This window comes from Ctenopharyngodon idella, chromosome 10 (genome assembly GCF_019924925.1).
Source record: "Ctenopharyngodon idella isolate HZGC_01 chromosome 10, HZGC01, whole genome shotgun sequence".
NCBI classification, from domain to species: domain Eukaryota; kingdom Metazoa; phylum Chordata; class Actinopteri; order Cypriniformes; family Xenocyprididae; genus Ctenopharyngodon; species Ctenopharyngodon idella.
Window position 1 is genome coordinate 33,008,762 of NC_067229.1, and position 25,822 is coordinate 33,034,583.

The 25,822-nt window shown below is 43.9% G+C and overlaps 1 protein-coding gene across 2 annotated transcripts in view; it reads right to left on the reverse strand.

The window, feature by feature from the left end:
* Positions 1-23,316, reverse strand: part of pcdh1a (protocadherin 1a) — a 97,067-nt gene extending 73,751 nt beyond the window's left edge. Inside the window, exons 1-3 of one of the 2 annotated variants that reach the window (XM_051909913.1) lie at positions 22,674-23,316; positions 17,772-18,590; positions 15,029-17,215 (exon numbers count right to left, since the gene is read on the reverse strand). In XM_051909913.1, the coding sequence (XP_051765873.1) occupies positions 15,029-17,215; positions 17,772-18,563 (2,979 nt within the window). In that variant the 5' untranslated portion in view covers positions 18,564-18,590; positions 22,674-23,316. The other variant, XM_051909914.1, reaches the window with a different exon arrangement.
* Positions 23,317-25,822: the final 2,506 nt, after the last annotated feature.

A 25,822-nucleotide genomic window follows, 5' to 3' on the forward strand; every position in this document is an offset into this window, starting at 1 on the left:
TCAGGGGTGGAGATAAAGAGTAGAAGATCTTATTAGGACTTGTATTTTGACAAGGTCAGGAGTTGAGTCTGCTCGTTGACATCTCAGTACGAGCGAGGCCGTCTTGGGGCTGTCGAGGGGCTTGACTGACAGGCCTCTGACGATGAACGCTGGATTTGAAGAATTGATTTAGTTGTATTTTCTTGTTTGTTTGTGCCAGGGTGTGATGCATGTTTGAGTCACTGACAGCTCAAAACCAGAGAATTAGAGCATCACGTCATGGCTGCAGGACGGTTTCTTCATTTCCTGCCATTCTTCCTGCACACAAAGCATGTCCTGTTGATTTCCAATGCAAATTGCTATCATGATAGGAGTATGCTTGCAGTAAGTGATATTAACGTAGGTTTATAAAAGTAAAGCACTACCAAGTCTGCCCCCAGGCGTCTTTTCTGCTGTGACGCGTATGCGTATGAAACCGCATTTTCTCTTGGTAGTTTGTAACTTGCATTATGTATGAATGAAGCATCTGAATAATGAAACTTGATTGTAAGTGTAACAACACACCACTGCAAGGCTGTTAAGGTGTGAATGCGTGTGTGAATGTATACCTCTCTAATGGAACTTAATGGATTGTGTTCAGATCTCTACCACTTTAATGGGGTGAGATGTCTGAGAGGCCTTTGTCCTTGTTTCACTCTCCGCAGTTGAAACTTTCCCACTGACCCACAGCTGAGACTGAGGCCAGTGTCCACTAAACTGTTTCCTGTTGGATGTAGAGAGTCAAAATCAAGGTGTTTCTTGAAAATGCAGTAAAGTGGCTGCCATTTTTGAGGTTTCCTCCTTTCTGACAAAAACAGCTTAGTCTGGCATGACTCTTCAGGTTGGTTCATGCTGGTTTTGTGCTGCTCTACCTGGTTAGTTTAGCTGGTCAAGCTAAGCCTGGTGGGAAGGTCAACTTCCAAAACATATATTATCAGCAAGCAGTTTTCTCAGCGCCTGCTGAAATGAATTATTGTTAGCGAGATGGCAAAACAAGATCTTCTCAGTCTGTCAAATATGAAAATCATATTAAAGAAATGGAAATATATGAGACTCAGGGAATCGTCAGTCTTCGGGAGACTGTTTGCCTTTTTATTTACAGCGTCTTCAATTTTATTATCATCAATACTTCCAAATAAGCCTCAGCAAATGCAGAGCTGTTGCCCATTTCTCCATGGCAACACATCGAACGGAGAAATGTGCTTCACAGTTATCATGCAAAGCCCATGACGAGACAATTACATCATGCAAAGTTGATTTTTCACACTGAGAGAATGAGCCACTTCATTACTGACACCTCTGAAATCTGATTGGCCTTGTTGGCCTTTGAATGAGCAAAATAACTTATATTTGCATAGTGAAAGATAAAGCGAGAGAAAGCCAGGGAGACAGAACACAAAAGACAGAATGGAAAACGTCTCAGGTTACGTATGTAACCATGGTTCCCTGAGAGGGAACGAGACGCTGCGTCAAGCGCTTTGGGAACGCCTCTGCGTGAATGCGTCGTGAAGCACATGTGAAATCTGTCCAATAGCGTGACGGAACGTCATAGGCGGGTGACGTCATGACCAGGAAACTATAAAGCACACCCGAACCAAACAGAGTTAGCTTCTGAAAGTCGAAGTAAGTCGATACAGGCATGCAGGGAGTATGGCAACGGGACGCAGCGTCTCGTTCCCTCTCAGGGAACCATGGTTACATACGTAACCTGAGACGTTCCCTTTCAAGGGAACTCGCGCTGCGTCAAGCGCTTTGGGAACGAGATACCCACGCCGCCATAAGACCGAGTGCCTGTCTGTGTGAAACTGTTCAGCGCACACTAAGACACCAGCACCCTTGACCCCGGGGTAGAGGCCACATCTAGGTTATAAAACCTAACAAAAGTGTGCGGCGAGGACCAGCCGGCCGCATCACAAACTTCTTGGAGGGACACTCCAGACAACAGGGCCAAAGAGGCCGCCATACTCCGTGTAGAGTGAGCACGGACCTTAAGAGGAGAAGGAAGACCGGCAGACTCATACGCAAGTGAGATAGCCTCAACTATCCACTTGCTCAAGGTTTGCTTAGATGCGGGGTGCCCCCTACGTGGGGCCCCGAAACAGACGAACAACTGATCCGTCTTACGCCACAGGGCAGCTCTGTGGACGTAAGCATCCAAAGCCCGAACAGGGCACAGCAAATTAAGTTTTTCCTGGTCTGGATCCAGAAAAGGAGGAGGGCAAAAGGCCTGCAACATAATAGGGCCCGCCACATTAGTGGGGACCTTAGGGACATAACCTTCCCGAGGAAAGAGAAAGGCTTTTACCATGCCTGGCGCAAAGTCCAAGCAAGAGGGAGAGACCGAAAGGGCTTGTAGGTCACCAATTCTCTTTAACGAAGAGATAGCGAGGAGGAAAAGAGTCTTTAGAGTGAGGAATTTAACATGAACCTCTTCAATAGGCTCGAAAGGAGCAGTAGACAGGCCCTCCAACACTATAGCCAAGTCCCATGTGGGAACTCTCTGACGTGCCGCAGGCCTCAGCCTCAGAGTACCACGGAGGAAGCGAGTAACCCAAGGGTGTCTGCCCAGAGAAGCACCCTCCAAAGGAACATGGTAAGCCGCAACGGCCGCCACGTAGACCTTTAGCGTCGAAGGAGATAAACCAGAAGAAAATTTTTCTTGAAGAAACTCCAGAACTGTACCAACTGGGCAGTTAACAGGATCAACATTACGTTCTCTACACCAAGAAGAGAAAACATTCCATTTAAAGGAATACAGCTTCCTCGTGGAGGGAGCTCTGGAATGGAGCATAGTCTCCACTACTTCAGTAGAGAGACCGGAATCTAAGAGCTGTGCCCCCTCAGAGGCCACGCCCACAACTTCCACAACTCCGGGCGGGGGTGAAGAATTGAGCCCCCCGCCTGCGAAAGTAGGTCCCTCCTGACCGGAATCTCCAGAGGAGAGCCGTCGAGGAGGGACATAAGGTCCGAGAACCATACTCGGCCCGGCCAAAACGGGGCTACTAGGAGCAACTGGACCCCGTCCTGGCGCACTCTCTCCAGAACTCCCGGAAGCAGAGCAATCGGGGGAAAGGCGTACAGACGCAGCCTCGGCCACGTCTGCACCATAGCGTCCAACCCCAGGGGGGCTGGATATGAGAGGGAGAAATAGAGAGGACATTGGGTCGTTTCCAGAGACGCAAACAAGTCCACATCCGCTTTCCCGAAGCGCTCCCAAAGGAGCTCCACCACCTCGGGGTGGAGTCTCCACTCCCCGGGCCTCGGCCCCTGCCTCGACAGGATGTCTGCTTCCTGATTCAGACGCCCTGGGATGTAAACTGCCCTGACTGACAGCAACCTCCCTTGGGCCCACAGGAGGATCTGGTGTGCCAACTTGCATAAGGGGCGCGACCGCAGACCCCCCTGATGGTTTATATATGAGACCACCGCTGTGTTGTCCGTGCGGACCAACACATGATGGCCCCTGAGATCTGGGAGGAAGTGTTTGAGTGCCAGGAACACAGCCATCATCTCTAACTGGTTTATGTGCCAGGAAAGATAATGACCCCTCCACAGACCCTGAGTCGAGCGACCACTCATGATCGCCCCCCAACCGGTGAGGGATGCATCCGTCGTTAGCGTTACGCGACGACAAGGAGCCCCCAACACCGGGCCTTGGGAAAGAAACCAGGGTTTCTTCCACATGACACAAGCACGAAGGCATCGCCGCGTGACCTTGATCATGCGAAACGGATTTCCCCTCGGGGAAAACCCCCTGGTTTTGAGCCACCACTGCAACGGTCTCATGTACAGCAGGCCAAAAGGTATCACGTTGGACGCAGCTGCCATCAGACCTAACAGTCTCTGAAACTGTTTCACAGTGAGTGACTGACCCAGCTTCAGCTTGTTTACGGCTGTGAGAATGGCCTCTATGCGAGCTGGCAACAGACGAGCTTGCATTGACACTGAATCCCACACTACGCCTAGAAAAGAGGTTCTCTGAGCTGGAGAAAGCACACTCTTCTTTGCGTTTAGCCGTAACCCCAGACGCTTCATATGGGCGAGAACAGCATCTCGATGCTGAACCACCAACTCTTCTGACTGTGCTAGAATCAACCAGTCGTCTATGTAATTCAACACGCGGATGCCCTGGAGTCGCAGAGGAGCCAGAGCTGCATCCACGCATTTTGTGAAGGTGCGGGGAGATAAAGCTAGGCCGAAGGGAAGAACCCGATATTGGTACGCTTCGCCCCCGAAAGCGAACCTCAGGAACTTCCTGTGTTGAGGAAGGATGGATATATGAAAGTATGCGTCCTTCAGATCTATCGTGACAAACCCATCCTCGAACTTGATTTGTGACACGATCTGTTTCAGAGTTAGCATTCTGAACTTGAGCTTCTTTACAGAGCGGTTTAATAGGCGCAGATCTAGAATGGGACGCAACCCTCCATCCTTCTTTGGAACTATAAAGTACCGGCTGTAAAACCCTGACTCCCTGCTGGGAGAAGGAACCCTTTCTATGGCTTCTTTTCGCAAGAGAGTCTGTACTTCCTGTTCCATAACCAGAGCCTGCTCGGGGCTCACCTCGGTGAACAAAACCCCGTTGAACCTGGGCGGTCGCAACCCGAACTGAATTCTGTACCCAAATTCTACTGTGCGCAGGACCCATTGAGATACGTTTGACAGAAGTTTCCACGCTGCCAATGAATCTACTAAGGGAATCAGTCTCTCGAGACTGACCTCTGGTGTTAGATGGGTGACCAGCCCGGTGCCCTGAAGCGGCGAACCGGCAGGGAGCAACTGAACTGGCCACTTTTGGTCCCTCCTTGGAGGGAGCGAACATCCCAGCGCCACTACGTTGCCGGGTGGACGCTGAGATAAGCGTTCGCTGGGAGCTGCTGCGCCCTGAAGCACGCGAGGTGGCAGGGTTGGCAGAACGGCCCCCTGAGGGCACCGAGGGGGGCCGGGCACCGTGTACTGAGGTGGACACCGACCCGCCTCGGAGGGGACTGCCCTCAGAAGCCTGACACCACTGGCGTCAGGACTTCTTTCCCGAAGCCCTCCGCTGGATAATAACGGTCCTAAGATCCGCCTTTCCTTTGGATGGCTTCGGTTGTGAGCGCTGCCCCGACCCCCAGTCCCTCTGCGGGGGGGCACGGGAAGCAACGCTCACTTTTTGTTGCGCCCTGTGGGAGGAGCTCGTACTCGGCTGGGACTGCTCCTTATGACTAGCAGCCCCAGAGACCTGAGATCGGCGGGGAAGAAATTTAGAGAAAGCCGCCGCCTGTTTCTTAGCTTCCTGGAACCTCTCGACGACTGTGTTGACTGAGTCGCCGAAGAGGCCAGGCGGCGTGATAGGAGAGTCAAGTAGAAAAGATCTATCTCGTTCCTTCATGTCAGCGAGGTTGAGCCAAAGGTGTCTCTCCGTGGCCACCAGGGCTGCCATAGACCGCCCAATAGATCTGGCGGTCTCCTTGGTGGCACGGAGAGAGAGATCTGTAGCTTTCCTTAGCTCAGAAAACGCCTCGCGACTGACTTCCCCACCCTCATCAAGGTCTTTAAGCAGGTCGGCTTGATAGGCTTGAAGGACGGCCATAGTGTGTAAACATGCCGCCGCCTGACCTGCTGCCGAGTACGCTTTACCCACTAAAGCAGAAGATGTACGTAAAGGCTTAGTGGGTAACTTCGGGGCTTTGAGAGAGGCTGCCGACTCGGGGGAGAGATAGCTCGCGAGCGTCTCTTCCACCCGCGGCATCTCCCCATAACCATGCCTTTTTAGTCCTAAGATGTTACTATAATTAGATGTTTGTGGACTATAGACCCGGAAGGACGCGGGTCTGTTCCACGACCTCGACACCTCGGTGTGGAGGTCGGGAAAAAAAGGCAAGCCCCGGCGTGGAGGTTGTGCGCGAGACGGGAGAAAGCGCTCGTCTAATAAACTGGCCTGACGGGCTTCCTGTTTCTCGGTCGGCCAGCTTATGTTTAATCTGGCCACCGCTCTAGTAACAACCTCCACTAGCTCCTCATATGCTTGTGACTGTGGTGGCGACTCATCACACTGATCGATGCTGACAACGTCTAATTCCTCAGAACTAGAGCACTGCAACATCGGCGCTTCACCAGGGGCAGAAGAAACCGCAGAGCGTGCTTCTAGCTCCTGAAATGAAGCGCTGGATCCTGCAGGTAAAGGCAGAGAAAGGGCGGGGCCCGTCTCTAACCCCTCTGCAAGATCCATTTGCGAACCCCACGACGCGAGCCTTCGCTGTGCCTCGGCAGCAGCGGGACCCGAGCCGCGGGGAGCGCGAGCCGAACCGCTTTCCTCGAAAAGCGCCCGGCGGGAGCGGAGCGTCTTCATAGACATCAGCTCGCAATGCTCACAGCCAGCTCCCTCGAGAGCTGACTGGGCATGCTCCACTCCCAAGCAAACAACACAAAGCTCGTGTGCATCTCCCGCCGGAATGTAGCGAGGACAAGGAGACGCACACGGCCTGAATTGCTGCACTTGTGTCGCCATAATAGTGTCTTAGATATGTGTGCTTGAATAACGTGAGAGACAAACAACAATAAATAAGACAGACAGTTTCACAGAAAGCGCTTACTGAAGACACAGAAGCTAACTCTGTTTGGTTCGGGTGTGCTTTATAGTTTCCTGGTCATGACGTCACCCGCCTATGACGTTCCGTCACGCTATTGGACAGATTTCACATGTGCTTCACGACGCATTCACGCAGAGGCGTTCCCAAAGCGCTTGACGCAGCGCGAGTTCCCTTGAAAGGGAACTGAAGCAAAAGTGCACTGTAAAAAGTAATTATATTTTATCTAGCATACAGTACTTTTTTGAGTCACAGATAATAAAATGTGTGAATTTCTTTGAATCTACATTAAAACACTGATAATATTCACTCAAATGTTGCCTCAACTAGCCTAAATAAAGTTGCACTCACAAAGACTTTCATACAATAGTGTCAATGATGCATTAAAATTGCACATCAGAGATGTTTCTCTCTTCTCAGTACTCAGAGACAATGTTGCCAGATCTCGCTATAAAAACCAGCATCTAGGTCTGGAAAAATGGCTCAACAAAATAAGTCTAAATAAAACCTTACAGCCACAAAACACCAAATTATGGTTGGCAATGTGACCATTTTTGCAATTTTTGGAGGGTTTTATATAAAGTACACACAGAGAGAGATGTAGGGTCTTAGGGATGTGCTTATTTCTGCAATAAAAATGGACTGTTTAACGCATTAAAATAATTAACACGATTAATGCAGAATTCATTCTTCCAATTCCTGATGCTAATATATAAAATATATTTTGCTGAGATAACTATTCCTTTAATTAGAGATTTTACATAGTTTTACTTACTTTGCATACAGTAAAAGTTTTGAATTAAATGTATAAATACGGTATAAGGCATGTGAAATTAAAATTATTATATTGAAAAAATGTAATTTATTGACTTAATTTCTAGTTTATTAATTGCTAGTTTTTCTCACTGTATTTGCTGAACGATACATTTTCATTTAATGAACAAATTTAAATTGGCTAAACAAAGGACAGCTAAGGACAAACTTAAAGGAACATGCCACTATTTTTGTAACTCCCCTAGAGTTAAACAGCTTTAAACAAAGGTTTACCGTTTTTGAATTAATTCAGCCGATCTCCGGGTCTGGCGGTAGCACTTTTAGCTGCAGCTTAGCATAGATCATTGAATCTGATTAGACCGTCAAAAATGACCTAAGAGTTTCGATATTTTTCCTGTTTAAAACTTGACTCTTCTGTAGTTACATCGTGTACTAAGGCTGACAGAAAATGAAAAGTTGCAGTTTTCTAGGCCGATATGGCTAGGAACTATACTCTCATTCCGGCGTAATAATCAAGGAACTTTGCTGCCGTACCATGGGTGCAGCAGGCGCAATGATATTATGCAGCGCCTGAAAATATCCACACTTTCTTGCCTTTCACGTTCCAAAGACTCATCTTCAGTGTATTCCGGTTCAAATAGATACAGTTCAGGATCTGCACCAAAGTAAATATCTTCTGAATCGTCTCTCACAAATGTCTCCATGGTTGCAAGGCACGCTCCCTGTGCAAGCAGGTGGTCACGCTGGTTATGCTGACGGAAGTTAGCCTATTTTCAGGCGCTGCGTAATATCATTGCGCCTGCTGCACCCGTGGTACGGCAGCAAAGTTCCTTGATTATTACGCCAGAATGAGAGTACAATGTAACTACAGAAGTGTCAAGTTTTAAATAGGAAAAATATCGAAACTCTTTGGTCATTTTTGAGCGAGATGCTAACGGTCTAATCAGATTCAATGATCTATGCTAAGCTGCAGCTAAAAGTGCTACCGCCAGACCCAGAGATCAGCTGAATGGATTCGAAAAAGGTAAAACTCAACTGTTTAACTCTAGGAGAGTTGGAAAATTAGCCTATTTTCAAAAATAGTGGTGTGTTCCTTTAAAGACAACTTTTGGTGTTGAGAGAACCTAAAAAAACACTTTTTTTCACCAATTCCTTTTTACAGTGTACTTCGACCAACGTAAAGGAAAACAAGTAAAACCACTCAGACAGGATATAGGAAGACCAAAAGAAAGAGAAGCATCTAAGAGTTACAGCAGCAGGAGAGAAATGGCATTGCACATTATTGAGAGAAGCATTGGCGCTAAGCTGCTTATTGATAAAAGCACTAATCTGCCTGGCGGAAGGTAAAGGAGGCAGGAATGAGTAGTGATAAAATATTTGAGCTAAAGGAATTGCCATCAAGGAGCTGAGCCTCTACATAGCTTTACCTAAAGGAGCTTCTCATTTTTTATTAAGTGCGACTCTGACCATCGTCGGCTCACAAAACGCGTTCCTGTCAGCAGTGAAATGAGACAGGGCACAGAATACAACTGCCACTGCCTTTCATCTGTTCAGGAAAACAGCTAGAGAGATGAAGAGAGAACATCACCGTCTATAAGCTTGTCATGATTATTACATAATTAGCTGATTGTGATTATTGTGCACTTTAAATTCCAATCACATATTACCATCCAAATTTATAAAAGCCAATGTAGAAATGCCATGAAATGTCTTTATACTGTTTATCAAGACATCACTATAATATATTATTCAGGTTGGCTGGGTTCCAGTGTTAATGAAAAGTGGACTATAATGATCGCTATTATTTGTATAACAATTATTCATAATTGTGTCAGCCCACCCTATCTATATTCATCCTTATCGTAGCTTTCTCTTCTCATATCATAAGCAAGAATGTAATATGATGAAATCAGAGATGCTGTGCCTCCAGCGCAGTGACATGGCTTCGTAAACACCCATGTAGAAAAATGCTTCTAAGACAACATTCGCATAAATCAAGCTCCTTGTGGTTGTGTGCAGAAATATATTTGGGAGGAAATGAATCTGACTGTGAACACTTGCATATTACCATAATCATTATCATTATTGTCATCCTCGTCTTCGACGACACTATCATTACTCGCACATCTGTGTGCTGCTGCGGTGCGCTGCGCCTCGCTGTCGAACAGCTCAACAACATCAGCCATCTCAGAGAAATGGTCTCCTGCCAGTGAAGCACCTCCTGGGTTGGGGCTGTAATCCCTTTTAACAGGTAATCATTGGAATGTTAGATTGAAATCGCCAACAAACCGTATAAGGACTGGACCAGAGGCGTAAAGATTTACGCAAGCCCCTCCACTACTCGAATCCCAAGTTTCTGAAAGAGTTTGTGTCCTTTTGAGATGAAGGGAGAGAGGGAGAGAGAGAGACAAAGAGAGATGATCCAATTCTACTGTGTCAGTTCTGCAGGGCCCATCCCAGTGTGCTTGTCAAGATCATGAGAATCGATTAGCCCAAACTCAAAATGTCATGTCAGTCTCATTTATTTGAAGTAGAGATCCAACTGAGTGGTGATATCTAGTGAATCATTTTGGCAGAAGAACAGGCTTGAACATACTAAAATTGGTTGTTGGCCAAAATGTGGTTTGACTACAAAATGGCTAAGAAGGAAATGTAAAGAACTTTGAGGTTATACAGTCTTATCACTACTGGACAAGATTACTCATTTGGAATATGTCTTGCCCAGTGCACTAAATCCCTGAGCACTTGTCCAGGTCAATCGATTCTGAAGTGTCAGCCAAGACCAGTCAGTCCATAAGTGCCTGCAGAGACTTGTTAGTCCCAGAGAGACCCTCTAGCGAGACTCTGTATGAACAAGAATGCATATCTGACCCTCCTTGTTGTCTTGATGGCATCTGCCATGTTGACAAAAACGCACCAGCTGTAGAAGTAATGGAATTGCCTTATTGTGCTAATTTCCCTCAGTATGAATGATCTCTGTAGAATATCATTGCAAAATATTTCTTGATAATTGCTTAGTTGTTTGCTCCTGCGGGCTGGGGGAAAGGAGGGTGCCTTGAAACCTCAAATTCCTGTAAGTGCAGCAGTTGTCTTCACGCTGAGCAAGAGCCTGTGAGGCCTTCGCACCTGACAGAAGATTGGTCCACCGAGAGGGAGCTGAGTGCCGGCAGTATTGTGCTCTAATGAGGAGCAGTCTGAGGGTATTATGGGCTGTATTCACTGAGGGGAGATCTGAGAGGGTGGGCGCCAGGTTTGAGGTTTACGGCTGCATTCTGCTATGGATATTAGCCAGAGCTGGGTTGAGCAGATGCTCAAAATGTGGGATTCTGGGAAGGGCCTTGAGGCAGCCTCCATAAAGGCAGGGTTGCTTCACATAGAGAATATGTGAGTAGGAGATGAGCCATACAAAGAGCAGGGGGCTCTAAAGGTACTGAATATCTTGGTGCCAGGGCTGATTTATGGCCACGTTGGATTCATTATATAGGGTGCATAATTTACTAAAGTGAAAAAGAAAAGGAGAGGAAAAGAACGGAAGAATGCTCTGTAGAAGGGCAATATTTTTGATGGTAGATCCTCTTATCTTAAAGCTTTGCTTGCCAGAGAATATGAGACGTGTGTGGTAGATATGAAGATAGAGAGATGGAGTGGAGATAGCAAGAAAATGCTTGGCTTGGAGCTATTTTTCAGCTACAATGCTTTGCTAGCCTTCACTTCACTGCTTTTACTGTTTTGCCATACCCTGGATGGTCAAAGCAGTCTTGACAGAGTAAGGCTGAAATGAATCTTATAAATCTTATATCGTAGTATGAAGAATTGTTATAGCATGCTATCTGTATTGCCTGACTGTATCACAATACTTATTTTTGCTGGGAAATCAAGTAAAAAATGGATTAGTGAATTAAAGATGAAGTGTGCTATTTCTGCACCATTAGCTGCATCACACGTAATTGCAATCTGTTTAAGCAACCCGGCGTTTGGGACAGAAGTAACCCATTTGTTAAACCAGTGGGGGAGTGTTTTTAAACTTGTTGAGGGCAAACATTATTTTTGGAGTTGTGTTTGAATAACAGGGATAAATTCCTATCATTCACATTATGTAAATTATTAGTCAATAATGCCTGTGATTGCCCCGCTTGAGTTGCGTAAGCTGAAGCTGATCAATGAATGAACTAGGGCTGGACCCGAATATTCGATTATTTGAATATTCGTTCGGTGGGTTGGTATTCGATTTTCAATTTTGGGATTCGAATATTCGTTTTTGTTTTTGTTTTTCCGCACACCTGGCATCCCCCTCGCGATTGAATGTTTATACTATAAAATCTGGCGAAATACAAAACTCTTTTTTACAATTATCTTATATAGCCTAGCCGTTTTTAATAGGATGGACAGTTGAAGTAACCCAACCTTGTTTTTTAGAAAAATGTTACCTTATTAAAAGTATTGCTCTGAACAGACCTGTGTTTTATATCACTAGTGCAGTGTCCGTTCTCGAAGCATATAAGCCCTGCTCGCGTGAGGTGTGCCGCTTTCAGCTAGTTTGTTTTGCTGTTCTTGCGCCAAAAAATGCGACACTGCACTCCCTTGGGTCTGCAACAATGCACCCGCCACGTGTGAAGTCAATTGGATGAACGGTTCTCGACAAAAAAATGCAAACAGACAGACAGACACAGAGATTCCTACTGTAACGCATTTTGTACGTAGCAAATAGGGCTCACTTAGCTCACTTAGCTCGAGTTATTGTTACCAGACAGACTTCACGGAGGCAACTGACAACTGGCGCTTTATTCCCCATGAAACACGTGTAACTGTCCGTCGCAAATGTTATGCCATCCACAGCGTTACTTAATAAAGAAAATAACTTTAAATGAGCAACAGAAAAACAGAAATAACCCGCAGACAGTTCAACCGGGAGCGCGCAGCTCTTAAAGGGGCCACACCATATTTCTACTCGTTACACTGCCTTTATTAGAGAAGAATATGTTCAGCCCCCTCCCTCTGAAGCTTTGAATATTCGGTGTTGATTATTACCGAAGCTTCGAAGCTCAAAAAATGGTATTCGGCCAGCCCTAGAATGAACATCGATAAACTGAAGTTATTAACTCAAACCCAAAAGCATCCTACACATATTTGATTAATCAGATATATACACAACATAAATAGAATATTACAACTACTGTAACATCTGCATGTAACATCTTAGTCAATATGTGCATTAGCATTAATTGTAAGTTAGAATGTGTAAGTCACTCTTTCTATTAAAAAAGCATAAAGTCTTCAAAACATTTTATTAGAAAGCTATACTTATAGTGTTATTTAGGAAATCAGGGTTTAAAGTATAAAATTGTTATTTCTGTTGACATTTTAAAAAAATATCAGTACAACACTGTGACTGGATCTAGTTCCTTTCTACTGGAAAGTAGTGACACACATAGGAAAACATAACAATTAAACTGTGCTTCACATTGCAACCTTTTATAACAGCTTCATCCTCATTAGTAAAAACAAAGCAGTCATGCCTACTAATAAGTATAGATCAAAATCTTTACCAGATGAAACATTACTACCATCTCACAATATATACCATCACCTTCCCAGTATAAAGCTTTTATGAGTGTTCTTCCAACACACTGGCTCTTGCAAGTTTAAGAGATGTGAGAACTGAATCCCTGCCACCCAATCCTCCTCCCTCCAGTTGGAAATGAAGGGCAGGCCATGGTAAAGATGGGGGAAAACAGAGTGTTATCTCCATCCAATAAAGCATTTTAATTGTATGGATTTAATTTAAGCACAGATTTACAGCTTCGCAAGCTCTCATCACGCCCATTTAAAAATAACTGGGAAGGTCTCTCCCTTGATCCCGACTGTCTCTCACTCAAGGCTGTTCCGGAGAGAGAGGAACACGTCACTAAAAAGGTGTTAGATCTTTGCCATGACCAAGCTAATTATCAGCACTGTACTTGATGAATCCATGCAGTCCCCTCGGTATCTGTCACACAGTCTAACACATTTGGAGGTTATGGGGAGAGAGTTTTGGGAAGATCCATGAACTGTGAAAGACACACGCACAAACACACCACACAGCAACACATTTAAACAAATCTCTCCTCGCGGAGTCAGGCCATGCCACTGTGAATTGAGCATTGAGGGTTTTTTTTCACACCTCAGGATAAGTCTTTCAGAACAAACAAACTCCTCTTAATGAGTTTTTTTACGGACCAGGAAGGAAAGCAGTGAAGCCAGTCATCACGCTCAATCCTCACTGGCAATAAACGGCAAACAAGGCCACTGTGTTTACACTCATCAGAGCTTAAACTGGGAGAGCTTGAGCCAAGGCTGTCACACGCACCTGAGCACATTGCCACACGCACTGAGTCATCGGTGAGCGTATTACCATTCGCTCCGTCACGCTCCACTCTCCACATCTGTCACTCAGTTTGGCTGAGATTTTAATTTTTTATTTTGGTCAATCTGTTAAACCTGATGTGGGTTTCAGATGGGATGGAGGGGGTTCCCTCACGAGTTCACATCTGCCAAGAGATGTCACATGAGTCAACATCTGTCCCTTGTTTATATGCCTATCATTCAACTCTCACAGATACAAATATCCATTTATGTAACGCATGTCGTCAAGCGGGAATCTGATCAGATAGGCTGAATTGCTGAAACCAGTCCACACACAGGAACCTCAGCCCACATTCACACAAACAGATTACACGAGTGCATGCAGAAACCTAGAAGTACACACACACACACAAACAATACACACCAATGCAGCACGCTCTCCATAGCTGGAGTCTATTGTCACTTCCATGCCATATGCTGTCCATCACGGTGTGGGAGCTGCCGTGGGTAACTGTTCTCCCCAGTCAGTGAGTCTGCAAGGCCTGCACTCACCCTGACTGTCATCTAGCATCTGCTGGCTTTATCAAACACCAGACTGGTACTGACGGAGTCAGGACCCATGTGCCCTAGCTTTCCGTCTTAAGCCTCTGCACAGTAAACTTCACTACCACTCTCACTGGAGATTATACTCAATTTTAAATTTCTTATATTTCCCCTCGATGCCCCTTGGATTCAATCTGAAATTATCATGTTGAATGGGTCAGACTGAAATTCCATCTAAGCCAAAGAAAGTGACTTTGGACTTGTTCAATAGCAGCAGGTCAGATGGGCACCTCTCACTGGGTAGATCAGATTACATGAGCAATCCGAGAAAGCATGAACTCTAGAAAATATGACCACCATTTACACTCTACCACGCTACAAAAATACTATGAAATCATTTCATGACTGGACCTTTGTAATTGTCTATTCACAAAGTAAATTGAAGTGTATTTTCTGACAGTGAATTGGTGACCAGAGTATATATACAGGGAGCATGATGTAATACAAGAGCCATTTTTGACATCTTTCATACAGACAGATTCTTGAATGCTAAGATGGTCTTTTCATATTATATGCTGGGAATTCAGCCACAACACACGTATTAAAATGAGAATAATATTTAACATATATATAGTAAAATATTCATATATCAACACCCGCTATTTTAGCAAAAGTACCATTCTAAACAAAATTGGAATGACCTATATCAGTAATTGCAAGCAAAACCCATTTTTCCACCACCGCATTATACATATAAAATCAGAAATAAAGATTGGTACCGTTTTTGTGCTGTATTTTGGTTGATTGGTCTTGTAACTGTAATCCGAGTACTGGTCTGAGCCGGTGGAGTTGTCATCACCGCCTGTTCCCACAAAGGTGTTGGCAGCAGGGAGCTCCTGGACAGCCTGATGCTTTTGGGAGGCAGATGGGGACTGGGCCTGGAGCTGGATGGAGGGCAATGGGGAATTGGAACGGTAGTGCCTGCCTAGGTCAGGGCTTCCAGGCGGATATGTCAGAGGCAAATGGATCCTGGGGCTGTCGTTGACCCCATCAAGGTTAAATTTCAGACTCTTTTGAAGGCTGACTTCCTCATCCTCTCCAAGAGGTTTAGGTGACTTTGGTGGCTTACCTTTTTTACCCTTTCTCCCCTTGCCACTTTTTGGCCCTTGCTTGGGGGCATACAAATCTTTGGTCTCCTTCTTGCCAGCCTGATAACCACTCTTAGCTTCTCTTTGAAGGCGATGCCTGATGAAGACCACCACAACAATCACAGTGACCACTCCCGCCACTCCAGCTAAACTGCCATATACAATGTTGCTCCTCTGGGCAGCCAGACCATAATCTGGGTCTCCTGCAATGTCCATATCCAGCGGGGTGTACAAGCTATGCCCCACAAGTGCTTCCACATGACTTACATTAGCAATGGTTTCATTTACGTAAATGTGTACCAAGGCAATAGCATGGCGGGATGGTTTGCCCCTGTCACTCACTTTTACCACCAGTCGATGCAGACCACTATGTTTTCGAGTTAGTTCCTTGGTTAGTGTGATCTCGCCATTAGATGGAGAGATGTAAAAAAGGTCATGTGGATTTCCCCCAGCAATGCTGTATACAAGTTCAGCATTGGAACCAGAATCAATGTCCTCTGCTTCAACCACTTCCACAACACTGTCTGGAGCAGCCATGGGAGACAGACGCATAAAGGATGAGTTGGATGGTTTGGTGACAACAGGTGCATTATCATTCTCATCGAGGACATTGATGGTCACTCCAACGTAGGATGACCTGGGTGGGTCCCCTCCATCTACAGCTTTCAACCGGAATGTGTAACTGCTCTCCTTCTCTCTGTCAAATGAGATACTGGACAGAATAGTGCCAGTACCATTCTGGATCACAAATTTGCCCACATCCGGTTCCACAGAAAGTTGCACTTGAGCATTCTCGCCCTCGTCCATGTCCTGTACTGTTACCATGCCAACAGGGCTAAGAGGTGGCATGTTCTCCAAGACTGAGAAGCTGTAGCCACTCAGCATGAACTTAGGATCGTTGTCATTCCGATCAAGTACTTTGATTACAACTGTGGCAGTACCCCTGTGGCTGGGAACCCCTTTATCAGCTGCAGTAACACGGAACTCATAGCGCTCCTTGTGCTCACGATCAAGAGGGCTTCGAGCACGTACTTCGCCTGAGCTGGGGTCAATCTCAAAAAGCCCCCTTGTTGAAGAGTCCGCAATAATGCTGTAGACAAGCTCTGCATTAGTGCCACTGTCTGCATCTGAGGCGACTACATCTACCACCTTTTCTCCTGGTTGGTTCTCCTCAGCAAACTCTACTTCAAACAGGGTTGGTGAGAAAATGGGGGAATTGTCATTTGTGTCAGTCACTTGGACTTTCAGCGAGTTAGTGCTGGACAGAGCTGGATTGCCTGAATCCACTGCCACTATCTCCACCCGGTAGTCCCTAACTCTTTCATAGTCCAGAGGTGTTGTGGTCTGCAGAAAGTACTTTCTCTTGTTGTCAACTGATGAATCACTGGCTGGCCGAAGCTGGAAAGGAACATCACCTGCAACCACACAGGTCACCACAGCATTCTCTCCCTCGTCCTTGTCTGAAACCTGTACCAATGCCACTGCAGTGCCAACTGGCATGTCCTCTGAAATGTTTGCTACCCCATCACTATGGGTCACAAGACCAATGCCTCGAATCTCCACTGCTGGTGCATTGTCATTCTGGTCCGTCACATCAATAGAAACATATGTTTTAGAACTTTTCGGTGAGGGGCCTTTATCTCGCGCAACAACATAAAATTTCAAATTGTTGATCTCCTCACGATCCAATGGGCCTTTGACATATATGATGCCTGATGAGCGGTCTATCCGGAGCAGTTTTGGCACAGGATCAATGGCCTGATGTAATGTGTATTCAATCTCGCCATTAGGACCCATGTCTGAATCATTAGCCTTCACCTGCAATAAAAAAAATGAAATAAATTGGACTGAAATAAATTAAAATGTAATACACTCAAATAAAAACAAACTAGATTTTACACATATTCAAGACGATTTACAAAAATAGGACAAGACTGCAAAACAACATTCATTAGACATTGGGCATTAAATATTGTGTATTTGAAGACAGGGAACCCAAAACTGGGAACATTGTCAACGTATTGCATAACAGGATTTCTGGGGCATAGGCTATCTATAGAGAGTGGGGTTCCTTAAAAACAAACTATACAGATTATCTCAATAATCTCTTTCAAATTTGTATCAATTTATACTTGTTTATTTTTTAACCAAATGTGTGTGCATGTGATGATCAAAATGGATTATTCTAATCATTTAAGAAAGTGAATGTAGTAGTCAAGCCATACTTCACTGATGTAAAGCATCAAAGTGAAGAACAGACAGCTGGGAGGTTGGGACAGCAGTGCTCATTAACATTTCACACTCAGACATGATGCAATAGACAATTTATCTTGCCTTGGATCTAAAGGTTGACCTAGCATGTTTGCTATTTTACCTGTAACACAGAGTGTCCGATTGGGCTGTTCTCTGCAACCTCTGCTTCGTAGGAGGATTTTTCAAACGTGGGTGCATTGTCGTTGGCATCAGCAATGACAACCCTCAGCAAGGCACTGCTGTAGCGAGGTGGATTGCCTCCATCCACAGCTTTGATGGTGAGGTCATAGGAGTCTTTCAGCTCTCGATCAAGACTTCCCAACACAATGAGTTGAGGCAATTTTTCACCTCGGTCCTCTGCAACTTGCAGACCAAAGAGTGCTACAGCCTCTGGTCCTGCCGTTAAGGTGTAGTCAGCTACTCCATTCCTCTCTGTATCTTTGTCAGTGGCCAGTGGAATTGAAAAGAGTGACCCCATGTGGGTGTTCTCTGGAACTGAGAGGGTAAGGACAGGTGAGGGGAATTGTGGTGTATTATCATTGATATCCTGCACCTCGATCCTTCCCTCTATCAGCCGTGGACTCTGATTTTGAATAAGGTCTGTGACGGACACCTCAAACTCCAGGAAGCAGGGCTTGCCTTTATTACGACAATCCTTCAGTGTCTCTCTGTCTATGGGGATCTCAGTGGTAAAGATATCTCCAGTTTTGCCATCCACCCGCAGATAGGGAGCGCCCACCTCCAGTTTGTACAGGTGTCCAGTGTCTGGTAGCCCCTGGTCAGCCGCCAGGCTGCCAATCAGTGTGCTTGGAGGCTGTTCCTCATGTACGCGGTATAGAATGCCTCCCACCGCACCACTCAGCAAGTCCAGTAACAGTCCCCACAGCAGAAACAACACCACAGGGAGATCCATGGGCCCTCAGAGAGGTAACACCTCAGTCTGCAAAACAGTGTGAAAAACATGTTAAATCATAAACAAGTGTGCCGTGCGGTACTCTTTTGAATAAACATAGAAAAACAAACTTCATTTTTTTTATTTTAACTTACTTTACTGTTGATGGACTAGGCACGGGTGAAACAGAATTCACACACACTGTTTTGTGTACACATTGTGAGCACCAAGGCTAAGAGTTGTAAAAGCTCTCCAGGAAAATGCCTCTTCCCCCGACACCACTAAAAGCCTCCTCTCTCATTATCTTACATTATTTATCATCCTCATTTTTGAGCAGACAATTACTTGTATGTAAAGAATGGAAAAGAAAATGTAAAAATGTCGTTCACAAAGGTGTTCGAAACCATGTTAATGTTTTCAACTTCAGCCAATGATTTAGTAGCATAACTGCTACAACAATGCTTCTTTGCTTAAATCTGGAAGTTAAATCATCCCTATTAATACCACACAGGAAAATGTTAATTAGCACCCTTTTGAGTGCCTGTCCAAGCTAAGCTGCTTTTGAAAATTAATGATTTAGAACACGTAATAAGACACTTCTTAATGGGCTTTTTAATAAGAAGGTATGGGTTACTGTTAGGCTCAAAACAACAGCTCAGCAAGCTTTGTACTATTTACAACATAAATTAAACCATCTTATATGCAGTTTATAATGCATTTCCTCAACATACCCTTAATCCTATACATATTCACAGCCAGTGATGGGGCTATTATTTTGGATGACTTCAATTTAATGAAGGTTACACTCATCTGATTGGCCCATAACATAAAATAGGCAGTTTCTCAATGCAAAGTGCTGATGAGACAAAAGGTACGAAGAAGACTGCTAACACAGCAAAGGAACCATTCAGCATCACAGAATGTAGGCTGAAAGATTCCCCTCTGTGAAACACCGGTATATTAAGACGCTGCACTCCCAGGTCACAGAGCACCTGGAGGCCAGCCCTTATCTCAAAGTACAGATTTACTCAAGACAGATGAAAAATATCTGTCCTATCAAGGCTCAGAAGTTTCAGGCTAATTTACACACTGTAATGCTCATGTTTGATTTTCAACCTGCTAGGCCTCCTCATTAATCACTATCCTCTATTTTAGCATCTGCTTTGATCTGTATTCCCCTGGATCCAGGTTTCTCTCCTTTTTAAGCACCGAATGGTTTTGGAGTTTAATTATTTTCTAAGTGAGAAGATGTTGCGCCTTTAAAGGACAGTGGACAGTCTATTGAGCTGTGGCACTTAATGCTGCGGTCTTTAAAGACCCTGTATGTTTATATGCAAAACATCCATGTAACATCTAGAATGGAGCATAAGTCAAACCAGAATCAATACAGGATTTGCAAGCGACCATGATCCAAAGGAAAGTAAATAAGTGTTATACAAAATAGCTAAACACAAGAATGCATAGAAATCCAATCAGAAATCCAATTCCTCCGTATCTGTTAAGATTGGGAGTGCAGTGTATTGATGCACTAATTGCCCAGGTATTGATGTGTCCTCTTTTTGCATTTGCAGGGCAGCCTCTTGTCGATTTAGCTGTGCTGATAGTGTATAGGGTAAAAACATGATTAGGGACCGTGGCATAAAGCACAGCCTCCGAAGGCCCAGGCAATAACTTGCACTCATGGCAGTGGGAAAGTGGACCCTAGTAATGTGGTAAGACTGGAACATTGGATCTACTGCTATAGATGTGTGAAAATACTCATAACGGTTATATGTTGGCCCATTCGTTATGTCCTAGTGGAGAAAATTCCATTTTGCAGCTTTTTGTGCATTATGTTTTTTTTCTTCATTTGAGAATTTATAAACCTTAAGGGATTTAAGTATGCTGCTGCAAATCATTGGCTAGCGCATGTAATTATTTGTAACCACACAATTCAAACTGAATAGAAATCCACTGACACTGCACTGCCCTACAAAGACAAAGCACAATAACTACACATTTTGTTAAAAAGTGGGTTATGACCGAAATTGGGTCTATGATCTGTCCTCTAACAGACAGATTTGGCTGAACTCTCCTCAGATTCAGGGAAACGGGGTATTAAAAAAAAATCAATCAAAAAAATTTCAAGCTATTTCCTCAGTTCCAGCATTGACAGTTATTGCATTTTGCCTTTGTAGGGTGGTTCACAGGGAAGTGAGAACATTTTGTTGAAACGTGTAAAGGGGGAGGTTCACTTGCTTGCTTACTTTTTTCAGGCCACCATTGACAGGTTGTAGAAACAATTGTCTTTTTTTTTCCTCACTCCCTCAACAGCCACAACAAATTGACACAGATTCATACATGAATAGGGATAGGAAATCATAAAAATAATATTAAAAAATGTAAAACACAGCAACACACTTTACATAAGAGACTCTTCAAACACCCCAAGAGCATAAGCACTTCATCTCATCCTGATAAGAGTCTACAAACACTCAGCAAACTATTTAAGGGCTGTTGATTTAGAACTATTCAGAGTGCCTCACGAACAAAAGGTTATTATAATAGCTCTGAACTCAAGTGTAAGCGCCGGAAAACATGTGGATGAAAACATTAAATATACAGTCTGTTTCAAAGACATCAGTTGGTTACACGCTGTGGAGAAGCAATGAACTGAACATATGCTCACTATGGACTGCCTCCCTGGTGAATGCTAGTACACCTTGACAATTTAAACGAACCAGCCACATTCAGCCAGTGTATCAATCTCACACAGCGCTGAGAATATTCAGAGGTCTGTTTTACAGCACAAGCATTTTCAGACAGAACCCTCAGTTGTAATTCCAAGCCTTGCTTACACTGCACAAGATGTCTGCAACAATTTCAGAAATTAATATGGGTGAAATCCACCCTAAACAAGTTCTGAAGTCATTTTTGCTCTGCTCTTGAGACTGATAGTTTATGCAGACATTTCATTTTCCCTGAAGTATTGTGACCTTTTATTTTTCTGCAGTGCTGTAAATCATCTGTTATCACATTCATTCAGGTTCAACAGGTTTAGCATTTAAGCTCAGTCCAATTAAATCAGTTACCCATATTCATCCACCCTATGGACAAATGCAGAGTAATTTTACAGGCAACTGAATTCAGTAATGGCTGTTTAAGACCATACTTTTTTTTTTTTTTTTTTTTTTGGACCAACACAGGATTTTTAAATATCCTTTGCATAAGGTCATTAAGAATACTATCATTTCTTATTTGATAACTGCAATTTTTTTTTTTTTTTTTTTCATTTTTGGTATTGATGTAGCAGTTAACAACAACAACAACAACAACAATTATTATTATTATTATTATTATTATTATTATTATTGTCTTCTTCATGTGGGTATGAAATGATTCTATATTTATTTATTCATTCAATCAATTATTTTGGATTTTAAACCCCATTTTGTAGATGCACATCATCCTTTCCTTTGAGCTCAGAGAGGGTTGTGGGTGGAGATGGTGGAAGGGGGAATCCTGTAATCAGCCTTACAGGGATTTGACCAAACATTGATCCTGCTGTTGACCCAGCCAACCCAGGTGGGCGCTCCACTGCGATTTCCTTTATATCTGCAGTCCTGTTGAATAAAATCTAACCCTGTGCGGCTAGATGGCGAGTTTTAACGATAACAATGTTATACATGACTTGCAGTTGCGCGCAGCAAACAGTAGCCTACATTCAACTGGTCGTTCGTCAACTATCTTTATCGCAGCTGGCTTACGAATAAATGTTCTGCACCTTAAAATGCGTAGCAAAAGACCTGCAAACCGTTTACTGCGTAATAAAAATGAGATTCCCTGAATTCGCGTCGCACTAAATGGGCTAAGCGGTAACAAACAAGTGCCATTTGGTTATGTATATGTAAACCTAAACAGCCCGATTGATTCTGGAAAAAATAAACGCCATCCAAATGTGGTCAGAATCTCGAAATAATAAGGGCTCGCACACAAATCACTGACATCAATACGTAATCTTTCAAAACCCCTATAGTTTCTACAATGGGATACCGCCGTGTATCGAATATTTAAATGTGACCCATCGACATATCGAACCTTCCCCTCAGCTTTATTCATTTTCCAGTGGCGACAGTAAAGTTCGTTGCCTACCTTCGTCGATCACTTTTTCCTGCCAAGACCGAGGCTTCTTGTCTGAGGATCAACTACAGCTGATGTTTCCTTCGAGGTTTACACGGACCCCTAAACACCTGATTTAAAGAATCCAGACATCAAGAAAACATAAAATCCTTCCGTTGGAAAACAATCCATAAGTAGCCGAGCTATTTTCCACGCCATTCCCACGACTCCGCGTCAGTTTGATAACATCGGCACTCATTTAAGTGATAATGAATGAGAAATTACGGCTGATGATGGCTGTTCAAATGTCTTTGCTGTTGTTTCTCAACACAGAAACGCTTCTAAAACGAGCAACTTCCCCCGTTTCAGTCCATAAATCCTCAAACACTCATTTTAGGAGAGTACAGCTTCTCACAAAATTTGATAGTGCTCCTCGTTATTTTTACGGAATGATAGCATAATCTACCGGAAATAATGTAAAAATGTAACAGTACATGGCAGAACGTATGGATTCGGGTTTTCCCCCTTCGCTTTCCTCAGAAGTAGACTATCAACGCAGTTTTGGCACAAGAATCTTCTCCGCACAGGGTTAATCCTGCATTTCTATGCATGTGAGAGAGTGAGTGGAGAGATTTCTCAGCACCGCGCGCTGTTCCCCTCTAGAAGCGCGCGCAGGCGGACGCGCAAAGCGAGAGGAGGTGGGGCTCTCACGCGCCACAGGCTGTTTGATGAAAAAAAGCATTTAGGTTAGAAAAATACTATAATTGTTAATAGCCTAATACACGGCACATATATGTTTTAATTGTGTTTCATTGCTTCCTATTAGCGTTTTTGTTGTTGTTTAGTCGGAACATTTCAATGAATTGTCTGAACCGGTTCACAAAACCAGCATCTGACCGAATCGGTTCGAGCAGTTCACGAGTCATTAAGCTTTGAATCGGCATTTCCAAAACAACGCCTTCTCTTTCGAACTGAGAAAACATGTGGTCTTTGGACTAAACTGAAGATTTGACTGATGGGCCTAATTAAAATGAGGTACTTGCAAACTTAAATGCAAATGAAAGTTGCCAAATGCCTCCGTGTTGTAAATGTTTAAACATTTTAATGAGCTGAGTTGGCTGCAAGAAACTGAACTGGTAGCTACACATAAAATTACATGTAAAAATTAAACATCCATATTCATAAAAAATAAAAATAAATAAAAAATAAAAAAAATGTGGCGTTTTAGAGAACATAGGGATCACGTTAGCATTACCTTTGAACCGGTACTTTGAAACGGTTCGGGGGAAAACGATTCGCGTAGAGATGAGTCAAATCACCATTTCTTTTAGCAAACGTCTGCATCTGTTTTTCATTTAATGAGTTATTAGTTTTAAAGAGTGCGTGGCTTCAAAGCCTTTAAGCATCAGACCCTTCCAAGGGTCACCCACGAAGCCCTGCTCGTTGTGTCATTACTTTCTCGTGCGTGAATCATAATCCTGAGCAACTGGGTCGTAAAATGTGATGAGTATTGATCGAGTTGGAATCGCATCCAATGAACAAATACAGTTTGATGCATTCAACAGTTAAGAGCTGAGCGCTCTTTGCTCTTTTGGCGCCACCCACGGGCGTTTGAATGTACACACGGCTGGCAAAGCGTGTTCACGTTGCCTCTAATCTACCCCATAAATCCACTCCTCCATCGCCCACGCACACACACACACACACACACACACACACAGAGCCGCTGTTGTTGTTCTCATGCTGAAAACAGGATGCTAGATTGTGTAACAGTTTGTGTGAAGAGAAAGACTAGACCTCATCCATGAATATAGCCTACTGTATAAAAATGAGAGCATTAGAAGTGAATGGAGATGTGTGTGGTTCAGCAACATGAATGAAGACACTAACAACAGACAGGACACATCTACTGCTGCATCTATATCATGTAGGCCTACGTTTATTTCTTGTAGGGTGGGTGTGGGTGAGGTAAGTTACATGCATTTACATGCAACCAGATGAATCAAATACTGGCTTAATCGAATTGAAAAGCCTTCATGTAAACACCTCAATCGAACAAATTGAGCTTGATCTGAATGAAAATTCGTTTGGATTGAAATGGGTGGTGTAGACCTGAAATAATCTGTTCAATAGGGAAAAAATTAAGCATGTACATGCTTGAACCTGAATGTCGGATTCAAAAACACCTTGCACGCACACATGTGCAGTGCAGTGATCTGTATATTTACATGTTTTACATCTTACAACTGTTCCTATGTTTATTTTTGTCTTTCATCTCACAAACTGGAAAGTGGAGGAGACTTAAAAAGGGTAGGCAATGTTTTTCATAAACACTTTTTGTCATACTGGTTGAAACTTTCTTCACATCCTGATAGCAATTAATAATAGAAGTGGTCTAAATATTAAAAATGTACATATTTTCTGTGGAAGTCTCAGGACCAAAAAATGTTTGTCCAATCATTGCATGTGGTGATAGAATGATAGAATGCAATGATAGAATGTCCTACCTGCCTGTCAACCTATTTATTTACATTCCTCCGCACAGAGATCACACATCATCAGCATGTTCTATGAGGCCATGCAGAGTTGTAGACACACAAGTAGTATGTCCGAATTCACAGTATTCATATAGCAGTAGACAAAAAGTACCTGGATGACCTACTACTTCCGTCGAGATTCTGAAGTGCGCTAACCCTGTCCAAAATGGAACCCTAAACACTCACGGTCTTCCTTTGAGTCCACACTTTTGTGACGTAACGCTGCTTTGACTGTCAGGTAGAAGTCTGCTGCAAAGCTCACTTCTGTGCGGGCTTGAACCCAGATAGCAAATTTGTGTTGGGCCAAATCCAGTTGAATTTCGGATGAGAGTTTGGCCCACATACCGCATGGAATTACGGTCCAAGATTGGCCCAAAAGCTACTTACTAAAAGTGAGGCAGACCAACGCCGGTAACAGAACAAAACTCACCCACAACTTCTTCCATGTCCCAGAAAATCAGCCATAACTGACCCACAACAGTGCCAGAATCCCCAGATGTCAGCCAGAAAAGAACCAAACTGCTGCCAGCATCACCCCAGAACTCAACCACAACTTATCCAGAAGCACTACAATACACCTGTAACTGAACCGATATTATGCCAAAATAATATTCATATAGTGAAATGTATAAATACAAATACGCC